We start from the raw sequence: 17,533 nt of genomic DNA on the forward strand, positions 1-17,533 counted from the left end.
TGCAATTGTACAAAAATAAGTGATATAGTTACTATAATCGAAGTTCGTATTTTATTTTTATTCACTTTCGAATGTCCGATGAGAGTGCAGAGCATGTGAAAAAGTTTTTATTTAAGGGAAAAAAAGAAAATTCTGCGGAGAGTGAATTAGAAGAATTAGAAATTATTATTCCAGAAGTAAGTGTAAATATATATATCTATATTCTGGTATGTAATGTATGTTTACATTAATTGTAACTTAACCTTTCAGAAGATCCAAGCAAGTTACAGTTTTTACACTTGGCCTTCGGCACCAATTTTGGCCTGGTTTTTGTGGGAACATCGAACTGAATTACCCGGTAAACATATTTTGGAGTTGGGAGCAGGCACTGCGTTACCAGGAATTCTTGCTGCTAAGTGTGGAGCTACCGTAACTTTAACTGAGAGTGCTACATTGCCGAAGTCCATTCAGCACGTAAAACGTAGTTGTGAAGTGAATGGTTTGACCAACAGTAATCAGGTTCGTGTAGCTGGCTTAACGTGGGGTCTTTTTTTGCCAAACACATTTAATTTTGGCCCAATAGATCTTATAATTGGTTCCGATTGTTTTTACGATCCTTCTGTATTTGAAGATATAATAGTTACTGTATCATTTTTGTTGGATAATAATCCACAAGCTAGATTTTTATCAGTATATCAAGAAAGAAGCTCAGACTGGTCAATTGAGCATTTGCTTCATAAGTGGAACCTTCGCTGTGAACATATCCCCATTAACAGTCTCGGATCTGAAGCAGGAATTGATGTGAATGAGTTAATGCAAGATCACACAATTCATTTGCTAGAAATAACTAAAAAATAATCTTAAATGGCTACTCTAGCAAAAGCGACCCACAAACTGTTCGTACACAATTTGCCTTGGACCGTTAATGCTCAAAAGTTAAGAATATATTTTTCTAAATTCGGAAAAGTGAATTCGGCTCATATTGTTTTCGATAAAAACACTGGACTTTCTCGAGGATATGGTTTTATAATCTTTAATAATCAGATAGCATCCGACGCAGCTACCAATACACCAAAACATTTTCTTGAAGGCAATTTTGTGTCTCTGCAAAAAGCTAATAAGTAATCTATCTTATTTATTTATTGTAGTATACTACTTGTAGAAATGGCTGAAGAATCTTTAAGACTAAAGTTTAACGCCGCGGCAGAACACCTCCCTTCATTAGTTCCATCCTTAAAACCTGATCAGTTGTTACAGTTTTATGCCTTTTATAAGCAGGCAACAGTTGGAAAATGCAATACATCAAGACCAAATTGGTACGCTATTGAGGCTAAACAAAAATGGGATGCATGGAACAGTTTAGGAAATATGTCATCAGAGGAAGCTATGAGTAAATACATTGCCCTATTATCTGAACATGTGACCGATTGGGATACTTTAGAGAAGCCGACTACTAATGGCTGGGTGTCAGTAAGTACAATGAGAGATAGCGATAGCGATTTGGAAGAGTCAGAAAAAGATATATTTGATAGAGTAAAAGAAGGTGATATTGATAAAGTAAAATCATCTGCAAGTACTGAAGACATTAACTTACTTGATGAAGAGGGCCTAGGATTACTACATTGGGCAGCTGATAGGGGTAACAGAGATATGGTTAAATGTCTGCTAGAACTAGGAGCTGATATCAACCTAAAAGACAGTACAGGACAAACTGCGTTGCATTATGCCTGTGCTTGCGGTCATAAAGAAGTTGTAGAATTTCTTCTGCAGTATTCAGCAGATGTGAATGTGGCTTGCAATGATGGATTTCTTCCTTTTGATATAGCTGTTGATGACGAAATAAGAAATATAATTAAAAAATGAAAGTTTTGTAGCGGATTTAAATAAAATTTGAGATTATCAGTTTAGAATAGATTTTTTTTTCCTACCTAAATATTTTATGAATTACACACTTTTGCCAAGAATCTCATATTTCAGCTTTAAACATCTTACCGTTATTAACATCTCTACTTCATGTTAAGCAGCTCAGGCAGGTATGTATCTCAATTTCTCTTCCATTACTTTGTTCATTATTCATAAGGCAAAAAAAAAAATTCAGCGTTGTAATTTTGCTGATGAGGCAATTAACTACTTTTACGCTTGTAGATTAGATTCACGAGGTGGCCCAATGACATATCTCAAATTTTTTTAAATCGATATGTTTTGGGTTTGCGAGTTTATACCTCCTTTACGTGCTTCAACATTTCAAATATCGCCTGTATCCCTGAAAATAGCGAACGATGACCCAAAAATAAGGAAGTTTAATACGAAAATAATATCTGACTGTCTGTTTGTTACATATCTGATAGGTATTAGTTTTATATTTTTGTGCCTCGTTACTTTTAGAAAGCGATCACGATGCAATCTTAATTCTTTTTCACATCATGTAAAATTTAATACCTCTGAACCTGCAATCGTTATGACATTTCTGTCAGGAATATACATTCTTTAGGATAAGTATTTCACTCATTACAAGCCTTTCTTTCCTGCTAGCCTTATCGGCTAGCATCACTTAGGGCTTTTATAATCATGTTTGCCTCACACTCAGGGATGCTGTACGGAGTTGGTAATTAAGAAATATCGAATCTGAACAAAAGCAAAATAATATATTTTTATTTTATAATTTTCTGAAAACTTGTAGGGTCCTAATTAGAGAAATTGAATTTTATAAGCAACTTAGATCATTATTTTCCAGTAACCTAGCAACCACCTAAAGATATCCACAACAATTCCTGCACATTATATGGATTTGTTTCTTGATCAACGTTATTTAAAAAAAAATGGTAGCTAGTGTTTTCAGAGGAAAGGTTGTACTTGTAGGTAGGTGATTTCCCCAGTAAATGTAAAACTAGTATACTTTCAGTAGAGTTTAAAAGTGATCTAACGTGGAACATGGACTTAGGTAACCCTGCTACTGGTAAGACAGCTATCTCACAGGTCTTCATATCCGATGGAAGGGAATTCCCCAAGAATTATAACATGGTATGTAATTAAACATTTTGAACAGGAAGTTTCTATTCCTGGCCATAAAGATTTTTTTACGTTGAATTCAATTTGAAAATTTCTAAGCAGCACAACTGTATCAGCGAGGTAGATAGTGGATTTGTTAACATTTATTTAAATCATACCGTTAAAGATGAAATTATATCTTTATATATTTCAAAATAGCTTAATTTATTAAAAAAAATTAAGCAATCAGAGTTAGCATCTAATGTAATCTGGAATCAGGCCCTCGATAGAAAAGGAAGGAATTAGGCTGCAAATGGCCCATAGTGCCTCCTCAAATGTACGAGTATCATACATTTTAAGACATCTCTAAATGCTTGAATTCAGAACAGTACTGCTATTTCAAACAACATTCCGCCAAACCGAGCGCTCTTTCAGTAGCAGAGTTTCTCTGTCTTAGGCTTAAGAGGGAGAATAGGAGTGAGCAAAGCTCATATTGGATAAGTTTGTGACTTTTATTTTTGGAATCGGGCCTGCTACATTTTCTGATATTTGTTGAATTCCCGAAAATTTTGGGGATACAATTCATAAACCATAGAAGAATTTAGAGTCTAATATCATTCCTTGTCAGCAATTATTTTTGGCTTTCTGTTTTAAAATTGCAGACCCTTAGTGCTGAAGTAAATTCCAAATTTATACAGATACCAGGTAAAGAGGATGCTGTAGAGCTTCTAGTCTACGATTCTCCTAGCTTGGATTTATACGTTGATTGCTTAGACAGTTTTGTGAGTATAAAGTACATTTTGTTTTTACAGCCATTTCTAGCTTAAAAAGTAATAAATACAATAGTTCTAATGGTTTAAACTTAGAAGACCATCCTTTTATCGAATTATACAGCAGTTAACGATAAGCTATCCCGTTGCTACGGTCCAAAGGAAAAAATATTTAATGGATTGTAGTGTAAACTAAAATTTTACATCACTTTTAAATGCAATAGAATTTGCCGTCCCTAAAATGTGAGTACTTCATTCATTTCTACATTACTGTGGTATAAAAAAATGTAGGTGTTTGTGAGGGCAGGGTGCGATGCTACAAAGGAAATCAGTGAAATAGTAATCGTTTATAACCCGGTACGTAGTGAGTTTTGCTGGTGGTAAAGCGAAGTGAGGACTCTGACAGCCTGGACTAATTGAGAATTGGTGGGGATGCAGGTAAGAATTTAATTCAATGATATTGAGGTGCATCACTTTTTTTTATTTTAAACTAATTTTATATTTTCTCTGGTAACTTTTTAAAAGTATGTGTATTTGTCATAAAAATTAAATATTTCTCACCTTATTGGGCAGTAGCAACTAGATATAGTTTAATCTGCTGTAAAATGAGCTAGAGGAGATGGAAATATCCTTCATATATTAACTTATTTTAAAATTCTAATTAGTGGAACAATCCTGATCTGTTGATGATCATCTATGATGTAACTAACAAGAAATCATTAGAAGACGTCAAATATTGGTACAGTATTTGCATGAAAACAAAGTGGAAAGGAAAAAGTTCATCTCCAATTGCGACTGTCCTCTTTGCTAATAAATCAGACTTGGATAAAAGAAGAATTTGTACTGACGAAGAAGGAATCAGTATGGCTGAAAGCCTTGATATGAAATATTTTTCTGGTTCAGCGGTGAGTTGCACACAAATTTTTCATCTGTTTAACTGACACTTTATTACAATTGATATCATTTACGTAATTTTACTGAAAAATCTATTCTGCAAAGTGGTACTTCCGGTGTATCTATTTTGACCAAAAATTTCTAGTCTCTAGTGGAACTATTTTAGAAAAAATATCGTAAGCACATTAATACAGTTAAAATTAACCACATTTGGTTGACAATGATTTAATAAAAGTCCGAGGTCTGTAGTCGGAAGTTCAATAGATTGAGTGTCAGAACAATTACGACTTTAATTTATAAAATGAAAATAACATGTTCTTTTTACAGAAAAATAATCATGGGTTAGAAGATCCTTTCAGATTCTTAGCAAGTGAATTTTATCAATACAATTTAAGGTTAAATAAGCAAACCTCTGTTGTTTAAACAAGTAAATTATGTAAACACTATTCTAAGTACGAGCAACTAACTTGTATAAAATTTTTCCAAACCAAGAATGTTAAACTTATTTATTATGTCAATAAATATTGGTTTTTTAATTAAGTTTTTCAAATAGTTAAAAAGGGTCGTTTGCCCCACTAAGGTCCTCTCTAAAAGTACTATTATTAATAAATCTGAAAGTATTGCCATCGATTCAAATTTTTCGACGTGTGAACCGATTTTCATGAATGAAGTGTCTTATTCGATTCGAAATTTAATGTAGATGCGTCTCTTGGATGTCACTACGCAGTACTTAATACTTTAGGAGCGTAGTTTGCTCCAAGTGTGGGGCCTCCTCTAAACGCCGGTTGAAAAAATACGAGGGGCCGCTACAGTGGTTCATTATATTGTACGCTATAAAGACAAACTATACGCAGGGAGATCATATTCAGAGATGTGTAAATATTGATCGTAATAGGACTAAGAAAGTATAAATAGAACTAACCAAAAGGTGCACAAATCTCCTGAACTAAAACTTACAGTTTAAAAAGTTTAGCCTACCATAAAAAGTAAATCCATATAATACAGCGAACTGGCATTCTAACAGACTGCCTTACCACCCCCTCCCCCAATAATTCCCCTTAATTGACTTATTCCAGATAAGATTCTTTCAAATCAAAGTTATAGAACTATTTGTAAGCTATAATTGTTACTAGTTTTAAGAAAATCGAAGAAGCGGTTTTTGAAAAAAAGTGAAAAATCTATTCTGTAAAGTTTTACATCTGTGTATGTATTTTGACCAAAAATTTCTAGTCTCTAGTGGAACTATTTTAGAAAAAATATCGTAAGCAGATTAATAATGCTTTAACATAAAATAATGCTATAATTTTTTATTTTTTTTAAAGAGCATTTTCGAGTTATCTACCGGTGAAAGCTTGAAACTATTCGCCCTTTTTTAACCCACCTCAAAATGCTCCAAAGGATTTTCCCCAGATAATAGATTAAGTAAAAACTCTGGATACAAATAATAAATTTAAAGAAAGTTTATTACAAATTTTTGAAACAAAGCTTGAAAGTGAAAAACAAGAGGCGTTTACATTAACAATATCATTGCCGGGTAATGTTAATATTTCAAATTTAAAAAACAAAAAATATTTCAAACAATAGCTATCAGGTACCTTCTAACGATATATGTAATTCGCAAAGGTACTTTTCTGTTTATATGATAAATTAAGAATAATTTTCAAATTAGACAGTGTTCTCATTCATTAGCTCTGTAAGTAAAATAACAAAATACTAAGTAAATAAATAAATAAAAATAAATAAATATGAATGTAAATTGTTTGGAAGTCAATTAAAAAAAATAGTGATTACGATCTCATGCTCTTTATTTGCGTCGACCTGCGAGGGTCGTTTGAAAAGTCCGTGCAAAAATAAAAACTACTTAATTTTTTGGGGTAAACCTTTTTTATTTTTCAACATAGTCTCCTTTTAGGCTTATACACTTCGTCCAACGCTGCTCTAGTTTGTTGATCCCTTCCGAATAATAGGATTTGTCCAGGTCTGAAAAATAGCCATTCGTTTCTGCAATCACCTCCTCGTTTGAATAAAATCTTTTTCCCGCCAGCCATTTCTTCATATTGGGGAACAAATAATAGTCCGAGGGAGCCAAGTCTGGAGAATAGGGGTGATGTGAAACGAGTTGGAACCCTATTTCCATTAATTTTGCGACCACAACTGCTGAGGTGTGAGCTGGTGCGTTGTCGAGATGGAAAAGGACTTTTTTGTGGGCCAATCGTGGGCGTTTTTCTTGCAGCTCGGTTTTCAAACGGTCCAATAACGATGAATAATATGCACCTGTAATAGTTTTACCCTTTTCCAGATAGTCGATGAGGATTATTCCTTGCGAATCCCAAAAGACAGTCGCCATAATCTTTCCGGCCGAAGGAACGGTCTTCGCCTTTTTTGGCGCAGATTCCCCCTTGGTAACCCATTGTTTAGATTGTTCTTTGGTCTCAGGAGTGTAGTGATGTATCCATGTTTCATCCACAGTGACGAAACGACGCTTAAAGTCCTGCGGATTCTTCTGGAACAGCTGCAAACCGTCCTTGCAACACTTCACACGATTTCGTTTTTGGTCAAGCGTGAGCAATCGCGGCACCCATCTTGCGGATAGCTTTGTCATGTCAAAATGTTGATGCAAAATATTATGTACCCGTTCATTCGAGATGCCCACAGCACTAGCAATCTCACGCACCTTCACTCTTCTGTCATCCATCACCATATCATGGATTTTATCAATGATTTCTGGAGTAGTAACCTTAACAGGGCGTCCAGAACGTTTAAGCGTCACTTGTGCCCATATGGCCACTCCGAAAATTTTGAAACCACTTATAAACTGTTCTAATCGAAGGTGCAGAGTCACCATAATGTTTATCAAGCTTCTCTTTAGTCTCCTGAGGCGTTTTGCCTTTCATAAAGTAGTGTTTAATCAACACATGAAATTCTTTTTCGTCCCTTTTTTTTAAAATCACTCGACTTCCTCGATTCAAACGAATGCCAAACACAAAGAAATAGACCGATCTGACTGAAACTTGGTGTGTGTTCTTCCAAGAGATGCTACTAACTAAACATAACCTCGATACGCGCCAGTAGTGCTATCTCTCTGACTTTGCACGGACTTTTCAAACGACCCTCGTATTCTGCGCCTAAAATAATTAATAGATTTTGAGAACACTGCGTTGCATTAAGTGAAAATAAAACACTACTATTTGCCAAATATAAATATCTGTTCATTTATTCAATAAATCAATAACATAAGGTTTTCGGTATGTACAAATTCAAGGATTCAGTTTTAAAAAATAATGGGAAGGTACATATTAAAATATTTCTTAAACATTTTAGCTAAAAAACAAAGAATGTCACAAACTACTAAGATACCCACTGAAAAATAAAAAACGCCATATTTTCATCTGTATTTAAAAAAATGTGACTTGAGGTCAATTCTCAATGAAAAGCATTAAGACTTTAACAGTAATGTGAACAAGTGTCGACTTTTTTGTTTTCATTGGTCAATTATTTTAACAAAAACTCTTCTTATTGTTTTGACCTAATTTTGCTTGAAATTTAGATGCGTTTAATCGACTGTCTACTTATAATGACAATCAACCCGGCTTCTTGAAGTTCTTTTAGTGCTTCTTCATACATATCACGAGAAACTATCTGTAATAAATAAAATATGCTATATTTTTTGGCCACAAAAGTTTTTTTTAGAAACAGGGGTTTGCTAGTCTGAACCTAAGAGAGTGATGAGTTAGAAATAAGATAAGAGAGATTCATCTTATTTCAATAAGGTAAAAAAACCAAAACATTTCTCCATCGTTATGTGCGTTCTATGTTCGACGCTCCAGTATCCATTCTCAAGGACTACAAAGTGCTAAATGACGAAGTTTCTTAAAACACACTAATTCCACATTAAGTTCCAAGCTTTTTTTTTTCACAATTTTATAATCATTTAAAAATAATTTTTACTTTAAATGATATCTCCTAAAAACTTCGATCCAAATTTGGTAATCCTAACAATAAATAACAGTTTTGATAAACATTTCGTAAATGCAGACAATTATGAGTACGGACTTATAATTTCTTTACTTGTCTGGTTACTCCTATGCATGAAAAAAGTTTACAAAAAAAATGTAAACTTACCATTGCAGCCGCGTCTCTGATATCTTTAAATAACTTTTGATAATTAAAAATAGTTCCCGGTCCTTTGGGCGTGATTATTTTCTTAATAGCTTCAACAAGTTCTTGCTTTTTCTGTCGCGCAGCCCTGCTTAGACCAGTTGTAAGAATGTTCACGTCTATCTTTCCAGACAAAGGATCGGTAGCTGATTGTTTCAATGCTTCCCGATGTAAGCTGTTGAAATAAAATTATTGAAGTATTAAACGTAAAATATAAGCGTAACATAATACTTATTTAAATCAAATTACGTTACCGTTTAGCTTCCATAACGTCTACCACTTCAACTACGTTGGAAAGCCTCATTTTGGCATGCGCCTCAGAAAGGCGGATAAGTGATTCCAGCTGTCGTGGATATGCTGATATCTGACCAAGGCGTGATCCTAGTTTTCTGATCTCTACATAAGATGCGACAAGCATTTCTGAAGCACTTTCGCTTAATTTTGGATGAACGTGCTCATGTGCATAGGCAATATAATCACGAAGAACAGACATGTCCTACAAACATTAGAAATTGAAAAACAATGCTTGTAGGCAACAAGTAATAGTAAAATCGAGGTCACAGATTCCTACCATGTACTCCTCTTTGTCCACATCCTTCTGATGGTAATATAGTGACACCAGATGTTTGGCTAGACTTCGATCGTAAACTTCACTTTGAGGATCCAAGGTTAAGAAGATTAAATCAAACCTACGCAAGAAAACAACCAAAACTTTAAAAACAGTCTCATCTCTTGGAGTGCGTTTTTCCAAAAGAAAACTCAAGTTATAATATTTTATTCGATCGAAATACTTCAACTCCAAGGTTGTTTTTAAACGTGGAATAACCCGTTAAAACTTTTTTTAAATACCCTTATGAGGCAAAACTTGAATTCTTGGATTGCACTCTCCACGCTCAGAAACAGGGGTTTGGTAGTCTGAACCTAAGAGAGTGATGAGTTAGAAATAAGATAAGAGAGATTCATCTTATTTCAATAAGGTAAAAAAACCAAAACATTTCTCCATCGTTATGTGCTTGTGCCGTTAATGCATCGGTAGCACTAACTTTCTATGCCCATCTAGGTCGACCAAATCGTCTAACTCTGAAATCCAATTTCAGTCATTTTTTTAAACACAGTTTACGGCTCTACCTGATTACAAGGCAAACATCCAGATCCTTTTAAAGAGCTTCAGTTTAGGTTATAGTCCTGCGCCAAAACGTTGTGTTCACACATTAAGCTGAAGATTCCACGTAACACTTTCTGCTTTATACGAATCTAATCAGCATTTATAAGAACTGAGTTGCGTTGCTTTAGATGGATCACGGCATAGAAAATGCTTCCAAAAAAATCAAATTCAGCTTCAATCTTCTTTGCCGATTAAAGTTGGGAGCCGAGATAAATATTAACTTCATTAGTTACAGTCATTTGATTCCCGACTACAATCTGACTCTCATATAAATGCACAATACTTCTTGTTTTTGTATTTTCACTAGTCCTACCTTAGCTGCTTAACTTCAGAGTGCTGGATGATCTCCAGGAAAACACCAAATTTTGCACATTTTTAGTGGAAAGGTTTCCATTTATTTGTATTCCTGGGTAGTATTGCCTTTTCCAGCCCCAGGTTTAACACAAGCAGGCCATTTAATTTGAGTGCGGACAGTATTTCTTGTCTAAACTGTCAGTCAGTAACATTCAACAACTGATCAGCGGTAAGTCTTAATTCTCACAATATGTACTTTCAAGGCCACATTATAAAGTCCAACTTTTAACAAGTTTAAACTCATAAAATTTACTTCAATCTTAATTTTCATCAATCTTCGGAGACTTCGTCTTTCAGGCTGCACTTCGCCGTTTTAAGCTGCAATTGCACTCCACGACTCATCTGATTAGTTCAATGAATATGTAGTTTTAAATAGAAAAATCAACTTTCACTTTGAATGGAAATTAGAGTTTGTTGAAATCAAGAAAGGAAAACAGTTGTATCGTTATGGATACAAAATATTTATCAATATTAACTAGATGCTAAGAAAATAAAGTAAGTACCTAGAAAGAAGGGTATGCGGTAAGCTGATATTTTCAATAATAGTCTTATCTTTCTTCCACTGAGAGTCCACAGGGTTTGCCGCGGCCAGTATTGAAGTACGAGCACTCAGCTGGCATATCATTCCAGCTTTGGCCACTGACAAAGACTGTTGTTCCATTACTTCATGTAAAACTGAACGAGTAGATTCATTCATTTTATCAAATTCATCAATACAGCAAACCTTGAATTAAATAAATGAGCAATGTAACACAAATAAGAATAATGGGCAATTTTATAAGGATGCTAGTTATTTTGCTTGTAGTAACTTTAAAAATAGAAATAAAATTGCTTATAACTAACCCCGTTGTTAGCAAGTACTAATGCACCAGTCTGTAAAACAAGCTGCCTGGATTCTGGATCTTTAGTCACATATGCAGTTAAACCGACTGCCGAAGAACCTTTTCCACTTGTGTACTGAGATTTTGGAAGAAGTTGATAAACGTAAGATAATAATTGAGATTTACTGGTACCAGGATCGCCGCAAAGAAGAATATTGATCTCTGATCTAAAACCTATTCGATTAAAGAATAAGACAGTAAATAATTGGTTTACAGATTATTACTAGAATTGAAACGATTTTTTGTTTTTCAAAGTCTTACTAGTTCGGCCATGTGACGAAAATTTTTTCTTTGCGCCACCAAAAAGCTGCAATAAGATTCCTTTCTTAATATCCTCATTATCAAAAATTGATGGTGCAATAGTGTGAGCCAATCTTTCGTAAATGTCACTGCGCTCGCTTAACGCTTTTAAAGCGCTAATTCTTTCCTCGGTAAGCTTATGTGAACTAAAACATTAGGTTTTTATGGGTTTGGTCAGAAATTAGATTTCTAATAGATTAACAAAAACTCGAGTATATAATTTCTTACGTTTCTTCATCGCAACCGTGCAGGCGTTTCGAATCAACTTTGTAATAATGTAAAACATCAACGTGCGTTCTGTACACAGAGGAAATATTCCTCACCCTGGCATTCACTTGGACCGGGAGAGCTCTATAGATACCGGTAACCACAATCTTTTGTCCTGGTTGAACTGCGTCCACAAGATCATTGTAGGCAAAAAGTGTGACTGTATTAGGTGTCTGCCCTGCAGGCATCTCGTCTGAAAAGTAAAAATTTCATAAATAGTAATCTTGTATGAAAAACTTTTGAAAAAAAACCCAAAAGGAAAATGTAGGGCAGTTCACAAATAATCATATAAAAATTTAGATTTCTTCATCAAACTGATGTTTGATACAAGTAAGCTTCAAGATAAAATTTACAAAATACAAAACTGAAGAGAAGGAAGAAAACAGAAAGGAAAGTAATCAAAATATGCACTGAAGTAAACCTTCCTCAAGTAAAATAGTTTCTGAACTGAACGAATAAGTGAAACTTAGTTTGGACACTCTTTGACTTTCTCTAAGTACAATTCTCAAAGTTTTCTTCAGATTTTCAACCAAAAGAATAATACTTTTGTGCGAAACATGATGACACAGACCCTATTTTAAATCCATTTTAGTCAAAAGAATATGTAAATAAAGATATCGGCTTTTACTGAGTCGATCGTTAACAAGAAATCGTACAAGACATTCAATCGCTCATGCGATTTTCACAAGTATTTTAACACCAAAAATTGTGCCTTCTCACAAAAGTAGTTAATATTCTAGGATTTTATTCATTCTTTCGTTAGAGTTTAAAAGAATATTACCTGGAGTTTCTTGAAGTTTCACATGCTGCTTGTCAGTAAATTGAGATCTGTTGTGGACAAGCATATAGGAATGTGAAGTGTTGCACTTAAAACACACTGTAGGTTCATTTAATCTACCCCTATCAACTTCTAAAGTTAATGTATGTCCACAGACAGAACAACTGAAGAAACCTTCTCTCAATTCGGGGATCACTCCGCCTGTACGAGTTACCATTCCACTTACCGTTATAAGACGATCAATATCTGTCAACAATTAAATGAATCACAATTAAGAACATTAATTGTTTAGTAGATAATAAAAATCTTTACTGAACTTACCTTCTGGATTTAAACTTCTCATGTTGCTAGTTTTTTCTGCATTATAAGGACGTATTTGAATTTGATGAGGAAGTACAACGTCCGGATGCCGAGAAAAAAATACCTCATTTGCTGCCATGTCAAGAGTGGGAATAACTTCTTGCGGATACATTATTAGCTGGTTATATAACTCTTCATCAAATTGTTGAAGATGGGCACAATTCACTCCCAGGAACGGCTCTTCAATCGTAGCAATCTAAAAAAAAAGTTTAGTTAAAAAAACGCAAATATAAAAGATATTCTCATTGTTGTTACACATTCAATCAAATCTTACTTGATCAAGACTGTTCAAATAAATAGTGCCTCCAGCACCTGCTTCACCATCTTCGTTCAACACTTCGCCTTCAGATTCATATTTTTCTATGAAATTAATGAATCTGGCTTTGCAAGTTGCCACAACTACATCAGTACCCCAGATAACTAGAGAAGAAGCTCTTGCTGCATCGCCTTCGGGAGTTGCAGAAGACTGTTCTTCACCCTACAGTGAAACAAGTAAGAAATTAATAAAATGCTCAAAATATAAAAACTCTATTTTGATCCATTTAAAAGAAACATAAACTTTGTACCAATTACACCTGAAATAAATTTAAGTTGATGGTAAAAATGAATTCGTGCTGATCGAAAAACATTGAGAACGGGTTGTATTAATCAGTATATGAGTTTCTTATACTTTCCCATGCGGACATTAGTTTACGTTACTACGCTAATAGGTTTAAATAACTGCAGAAATAAGCGTATTACACAATAGCAATTATTGTTTTAGGAAGGTAATGAACACCAAACTTAGGGACGATTTCCGTCTAGGCTGCTGCAGTCTGAAGTCGTAAGCAGAGAATTCAGGCTCTGGCCGGTCTGGAATATAAGAAATGATTCAATTAAAGGCAGAAGCTTATTTTTATTTATAAGAGCTTTTATGTATCCAATGTATCCAAAAGTCTTTATGGGTAGTATACAGGCTAACTTGCCACAGTCAAATCTGGTTTAATAAGTTCTTAGTAAATGTTTGATGTTTGGTCTAGGAAAGTTTCAAGTATATAATTTTAGATGGTAACCGATATGATTAACTTACGCACGTCAATTGCGTATGGTTAGATTTAATATCAATTTAAGTAACGATTCTTCCAATGCTATTGGAAAATGATTCAGTATATTTTACTTTTAGGGAAGTTGCAATAGCGGCATTGAACAATCGCATGTATGGAGATGTGCTTACACAGCTGATAGTTTAACAGTGATTGTCTGATTGAGGTGTGAATGGGTGAAACAAAAAGTCATGTTTATTTTTAGCATTAATATGGTTTAGTGTAGTATTAGTAAGGGTTTTGGAAGATTAGAAGAGTGCTTCTTTTGAAATAAGTAATTTTTTGTCTGGATAAGAGTTGAATAAAGATGAACTTCAGGGAAGGGATTGGCTATTTGGTTAGCGTATTGGATTCCCACGCGGAGGTCCTGGGTTCGAATCCAGCTGCTGACCCTTAGATTTTCTCTTCCTAGGAGCTTCTTACAGCTCACTGTCCGGTGATGGACAGTGTTGTCTATAACGAGAGAACACTGTCTGGAGGCCGGCAGTGCGCTGAAAATGTTGTCGCGCCTTAAATCATAAAAAAAGAAAAAGAAAAAAAGATGAACTTCAATCCGTAGGTTGTAGCATAATTTTATAGAAATAATCCACCCGGAATATCGCGGTAGAATAAGCTGGTCATTTTCTAGTCGGAGTGGAGCAGAATGGGAGTGATCCGTGGTTCTCCTTGGCAAGTCTTCGCAGACATACTCCAGAGGTACACAACACTAAGTCCATTTTTTCAAAATTTATTTTTGTAATCTTTTTAATACATTTTTTTTTTATTACCCAATATCATCACTTACGGTGCATCTATGTTACTTATTATCAACTAAAGATTTAAGCAAAATAACTCCCGTGGGCTTATAAGTATGAAAAAACTCTTTCATTTGCTCTCCTGTAAACAATTTAGAATGTGACATAGTGTTGTGTAGCTCCGGGGTACTGATATATGTATATAAATTAACAGGTTATATTATTTACAGCAGGTTTTCTTACGGACAGGTATAACCGTGAAATCAGTTAGTTTGTAGAGTAGAAAAATCTATATTAACGTAAAGAGAAAAGAGTGTGAATCTTTTTAAAACTCCCTCGCATTAATTAAAAAAAAGTTCGGTTGCGGGAAGTTGATACCAAGTTTTGCAAAGCATATTTTGTGCCAAAGAACTATTAGTTACGTTATTACATAATGACATTTTTCTTTAATATAATAAAATAAATGTAAACCACCGATCTTATGTTTGACATCGTATAAGCCTTTGTGGAAAATCTAGTCTTTCACACTAAGCTAATAGCAATTTAATTTATTAATGAGAAAAAGTATAAAACAAAGAAAAACTATAAATAAACTCTTCCGAGTTAAATTAATTCTAAAACAAATGTCAACCTGGAAAATAATTCGAAAAGACATTTCATCCTTCCATTCGCTTAAGAAGCTTTCAAATCATATTATGTCTACTAATGTGGCATTGTTTGAGAACCTGCTGAGAACTGGTAGTCAGTACAAGATCTTTTTCTTCTCGCCCGGGTGTCCATTCGGAATACAGACGAAATGAAATGGCAGAACGTTTGACAAGGGTTAGATTTTCTACAGGGGCTTGACCACTTTTTGCAGATGTCTTACCAAACAATGGGAATCATGAATGGAAAACCCAGAGAAATCTAATCTGAACGAAATCATAAGAATTTTCGGGCACGCGATCTTAGCTGCTGGCCGAAATATTGAGTTGATTGAATTCTGAGGTCTTGTTTGTTTTAGGAGTCCAAAATTGGAACACAGCGATTGTGAAATGCTAGAACATAAAAAGTGATTAGAGAAGATCAAGAATTAGATTTCAAAATAACTGTGACCTATAAGATATTTCTTAATGTCTCGCAGTCAGTTCCCAGAAGGAATGCCTTAATTACTTTCCTATGTGGAGCAAAAAGTAAAGTAATCGCCTTTTTTTTCCAGGCGGGGCTTAATGTCCAACCACTGATTAGGTCGTAGAAGGAGCTCATACTTCATTATTAATAGTTTTTTCTACCTAATACGCAGGATTTAAACTGGGGATGTCCCACTTACAAAGAAAGCCACGCTCCTAACCACTAGACCAACACCTGCCCCTGAGTAAAAAGTTATTATGAACTACATGAAATGGGAGATGCTTTAATAAAAGAATAATTGAATAATTATCTGACCTCATTCGGAATTAATAACTGACGAACATGTTTGTCCACTCTTATGTCAGGCCTTTGCCTCATCGGCGTACGCACTCCAGATCTGGGAGTCCTAAAGGAAGTTAATGAACTAGGAGTACCATAGTTGAGCGGCGAACTTAATAACGTTGAACCAGTGGCTGAAAATATATATATATATATATGTACTAACCATCGGGAAATACTTTGATATTGATAATATCTTTCACTTTAACAGTCATGCCTGAAAAATTAGGCTCAACTTATCAACATATTATTGAAAAGACCTAACAATCTGAACTACTGCAGAATAAATAAAGACCTCTTAAAGGGCTGCCAGAAGAAGGAAGGCCAGGGGTTGACATTGGAAGAGAATAAGGATCGGATGGTTCGACAATAAATTCTGCTCCTTCCACGTTTTCACCATCTCTTGCTCCAGTTTCACTCATTTGAGATGAAAGAATGCCCAAAGATGAGGCATTTCGCCCCTCTTCAGACCTCTGAGAATGTTCTTCCGCAGACATCTAAAATAAAGAAAATAATAATAGACTTTTCAAAATATATCCAGTAAACCCAACACTTTCTAAGTTTCAGGCCAGCACCTGGGAATGAACTCTGTACAACAAGAAATGGTACGTTACTTCGCTATTGCGACATTCACAACCGGGGGTAAAAGAAATAGGACTTACTAAACTTAAATCATTTTCACAACTTGTCGACAAAAATAGTAGCTAATAAACTACACTTCATTAAAATTCATGCTTCAAGTATGCTGAAAATATCTACCCAAACCTAAATAGGGACTTTATTTATTAAGTATTTACACACTTTACTTTATTTTTCTATAAGTAAATGAAACAATATCTCAGGTACTACTGGATAAAATAATATAAAATTTCTCAGAAATAAAAATTATACTAACTTAATTTTGTACAATATTCTATATAATAAAAGTGGTTTGAATAAAAACAACCTTTGTACCTACCTTTGTAAAAAATTAAAATTAAATTAAGAACAAGTAAATAAACTAACAAACAAATTCTACTGGTAATTAACGTAAATTGAACAATGACAGAGTGAAGGAAAGTACTAGTCCACGATTACCCAAATTCCCGCCTTATCGAAATCGCAATATGTGACCATCTAATAGCTCTCGAACGTGGATTCGATATAGTTATCGAGATTCGGGGATATTTTCTAGTGTAAAATTTGTAAATCTTTAAAAAAAGAAGTTAGGTGTGTCTATTTTTTGAGTAACTTCTGCTGGCGAAAAAGTAGAATTCATTACATGAATTCCACACCGGATTTGTCAGTGAAATTCTTTGGCTACCTGGCTTATCTAAAAAGAATTTATATGCAATTTGTTGAGGATTAATAATTTTAAAACACTTTGAGTAGCTA

The 17,533-nt window shown here is 34.4% G+C and overlaps 5 protein-coding genes across 7 annotated transcripts in view; 4 read left to right on the plus strand and 1 right to left on the minus strand.

Annotated features, from left to right (window-relative positions):
- LOC141450176 (ras-related protein Rab-13-like) overlaps positions 1 to 5,167 on the plus strand; it is a 175,027-nt gene extending 169,860 nt beyond the window's left edge. The window contains exons 6-8 of the mRNA XM_074120332.1: positions 3,630 to 3,749; positions 4,403 to 4,642; positions 4,959 to 5,167. Of these exons, the coding sequence (XP_073976433.1) occupies positions 3,630 to 3,749; positions 4,403 to 4,642; positions 4,959 to 5,054 (456 nt within the window). The 3' untranslated portion in view covers positions 5,055 to 5,167. The remainder of the gene's footprint in view (positions 1 to 3,629; positions 3,750 to 4,402; positions 4,643 to 4,958) is intronic.
- On the plus strand, positions 17 to 1,889 carry LOC141450418 (histone-arginine methyltransferase METTL23). The gene is made up of 2 exons (XM_074120850.1): positions 17 to 176; positions 250 to 1,889. Exons 1-2 carry the CDS (start codon positions 72 to 74, stop codon positions 835 to 837), a joined length of 693 nt encoding a protein of 230 aa, XP_073976951.1. The 5' UTR covers positions 17 to 71; the 3' UTR covers positions 838 to 1,889.
- Positions 844 to 1,889, plus strand: LOC141450425 (heterogeneous nuclear ribonucleoprotein A/B-like). The gene has a single exon (XM_074120862.1). It carries the CDS (start codon positions 844 to 846, stop codon positions 1,102 to 1,104), a length of 261 nt encoding a protein of 86 aa, XP_073976963.1. The 3' UTR covers positions 1,105 to 1,889.
- LOC141450417 (acyl-CoA-binding domain-containing protein 6-like) lies at positions 1,144 to 1,889 on the plus strand. Its single transcript, XM_074120849.1, has one exon. The coding sequence runs from the start codon at positions 1,144 to 1,146 to the stop codon at positions 1,840 to 1,842; it is 699 nt and encodes a 232-aa protein (XP_073976950.1). The 3' UTR covers positions 1,843 to 1,889.
- A 2,651-nt stretch (positions 5,168 to 7,818) lies between the features above and the next one.
- dpa (disc proliferation abnormal) lies at positions 7,819 to 17,276 on the minus strand. 3 transcript variants are annotated; one of them, XM_074120781.1, is made up of 14 exons: positions 17,118 to 17,276; positions 16,455 to 16,656; positions 16,136 to 16,293; positions 13,169 to 13,372; positions 12,856 to 13,090; positions 12,538 to 12,780; positions 11,718 to 11,949; positions 11,451 to 11,635; positions 11,152 to 11,363; positions 10,812 to 11,032; positions 9,361 to 9,478; positions 9,044 to 9,285; positions 8,754 to 8,964; positions 7,819 to 8,270 (listed from the first exon to the last, which is right to left on the minus strand). In XM_074120781.1, the coding sequence occupies exons 2-14, from the start codon at positions 16,654 to 16,656 to the stop codon at positions 8,175 to 8,177; spliced, it is 2,559 nt and encodes an 852-aa protein (XP_073976882.1). In that variant the 5' UTR covers positions 17,118 to 17,276; the 3' UTR covers positions 7,819 to 8,174. The 3 variants fall into 3 exon arrangements, with proteins under 3 accessions (XP_073976882.1, XP_073976883.1, XP_073976884.1); XM_074120782.1 differs by lacking the exon at positions 17,118 to 17,276 and adding an exon at positions 16,822 to 17,003; XM_074120783.1 differs by lacking the exon at positions 17,118 to 17,276 and adding an exon at positions 16,735 to 16,757.
- Positions 17,277 to 17,533: the final 257 nt, after the last annotated feature.

Source organism: Rhodnius prolixus, unplaced genomic scaffold (assembly GCF_049639745.1).
Source record: "Rhodnius prolixus isolate KJV_2025 unplaced genomic scaffold, Rpr scaffold_2, whole genome shotgun sequence".
Lineage (NCBI taxonomy): Eukaryota > Metazoa > Arthropoda > Insecta > Hemiptera > Reduviidae > Rhodnius > Rhodnius prolixus.

Excerpts from the sequence above, each read along its gene's own strand:
- LOC141450418 (XM_074120850.1), top strand. The coding sequence starts at position 72 with ATGTCCGATGAGAGTGCAGAGCATGTGAAAAAGTTTTTATTTAAGGGA. Across the intron at positions 177-249 it reads TAGAAATTATTATTCCAGAA|AAGATCCAAGCAAGTTACAG; the intron begins GTAAGTGTAAAT and ends TTAACCTTTCAG.
- LOC141450425 (XM_074120862.1), top strand. The coding sequence starts at position 844 with ATGGCTACTCTAGCAAAAGCGACCCACAAACTGTTCGTACACAATTTG.
- LOC141450417 (XM_074120849.1), top strand. The coding sequence starts at position 1,144 with ATGGCTGAAGAATCTTTAAGACTAAAGTTTAACGCCGCGGCAGAACAC.
- dpa (XM_074120781.1), bottom strand. The coding sequence starts at position 16,656 with ATGTCTGCGGAAGAACATTCTCAGAGGTCTGAAGAGGGGCGAAATGCC. Across the intron at positions 11,364-11,450 it reads TTCGTCACATGGCCGAACTA|GTTTTAGATCAGAGATCAAT; the intron begins GTAAGACTTTGA and ends TTAATCGAATAG. Across the intron at positions 11,033-11,151 it reads TAGTACTTGCTAACAACGGG|GTTTGCTGTATTGATGAATT; the intron begins GTTAGTTATAAG and ends ATTTAATTCAAG.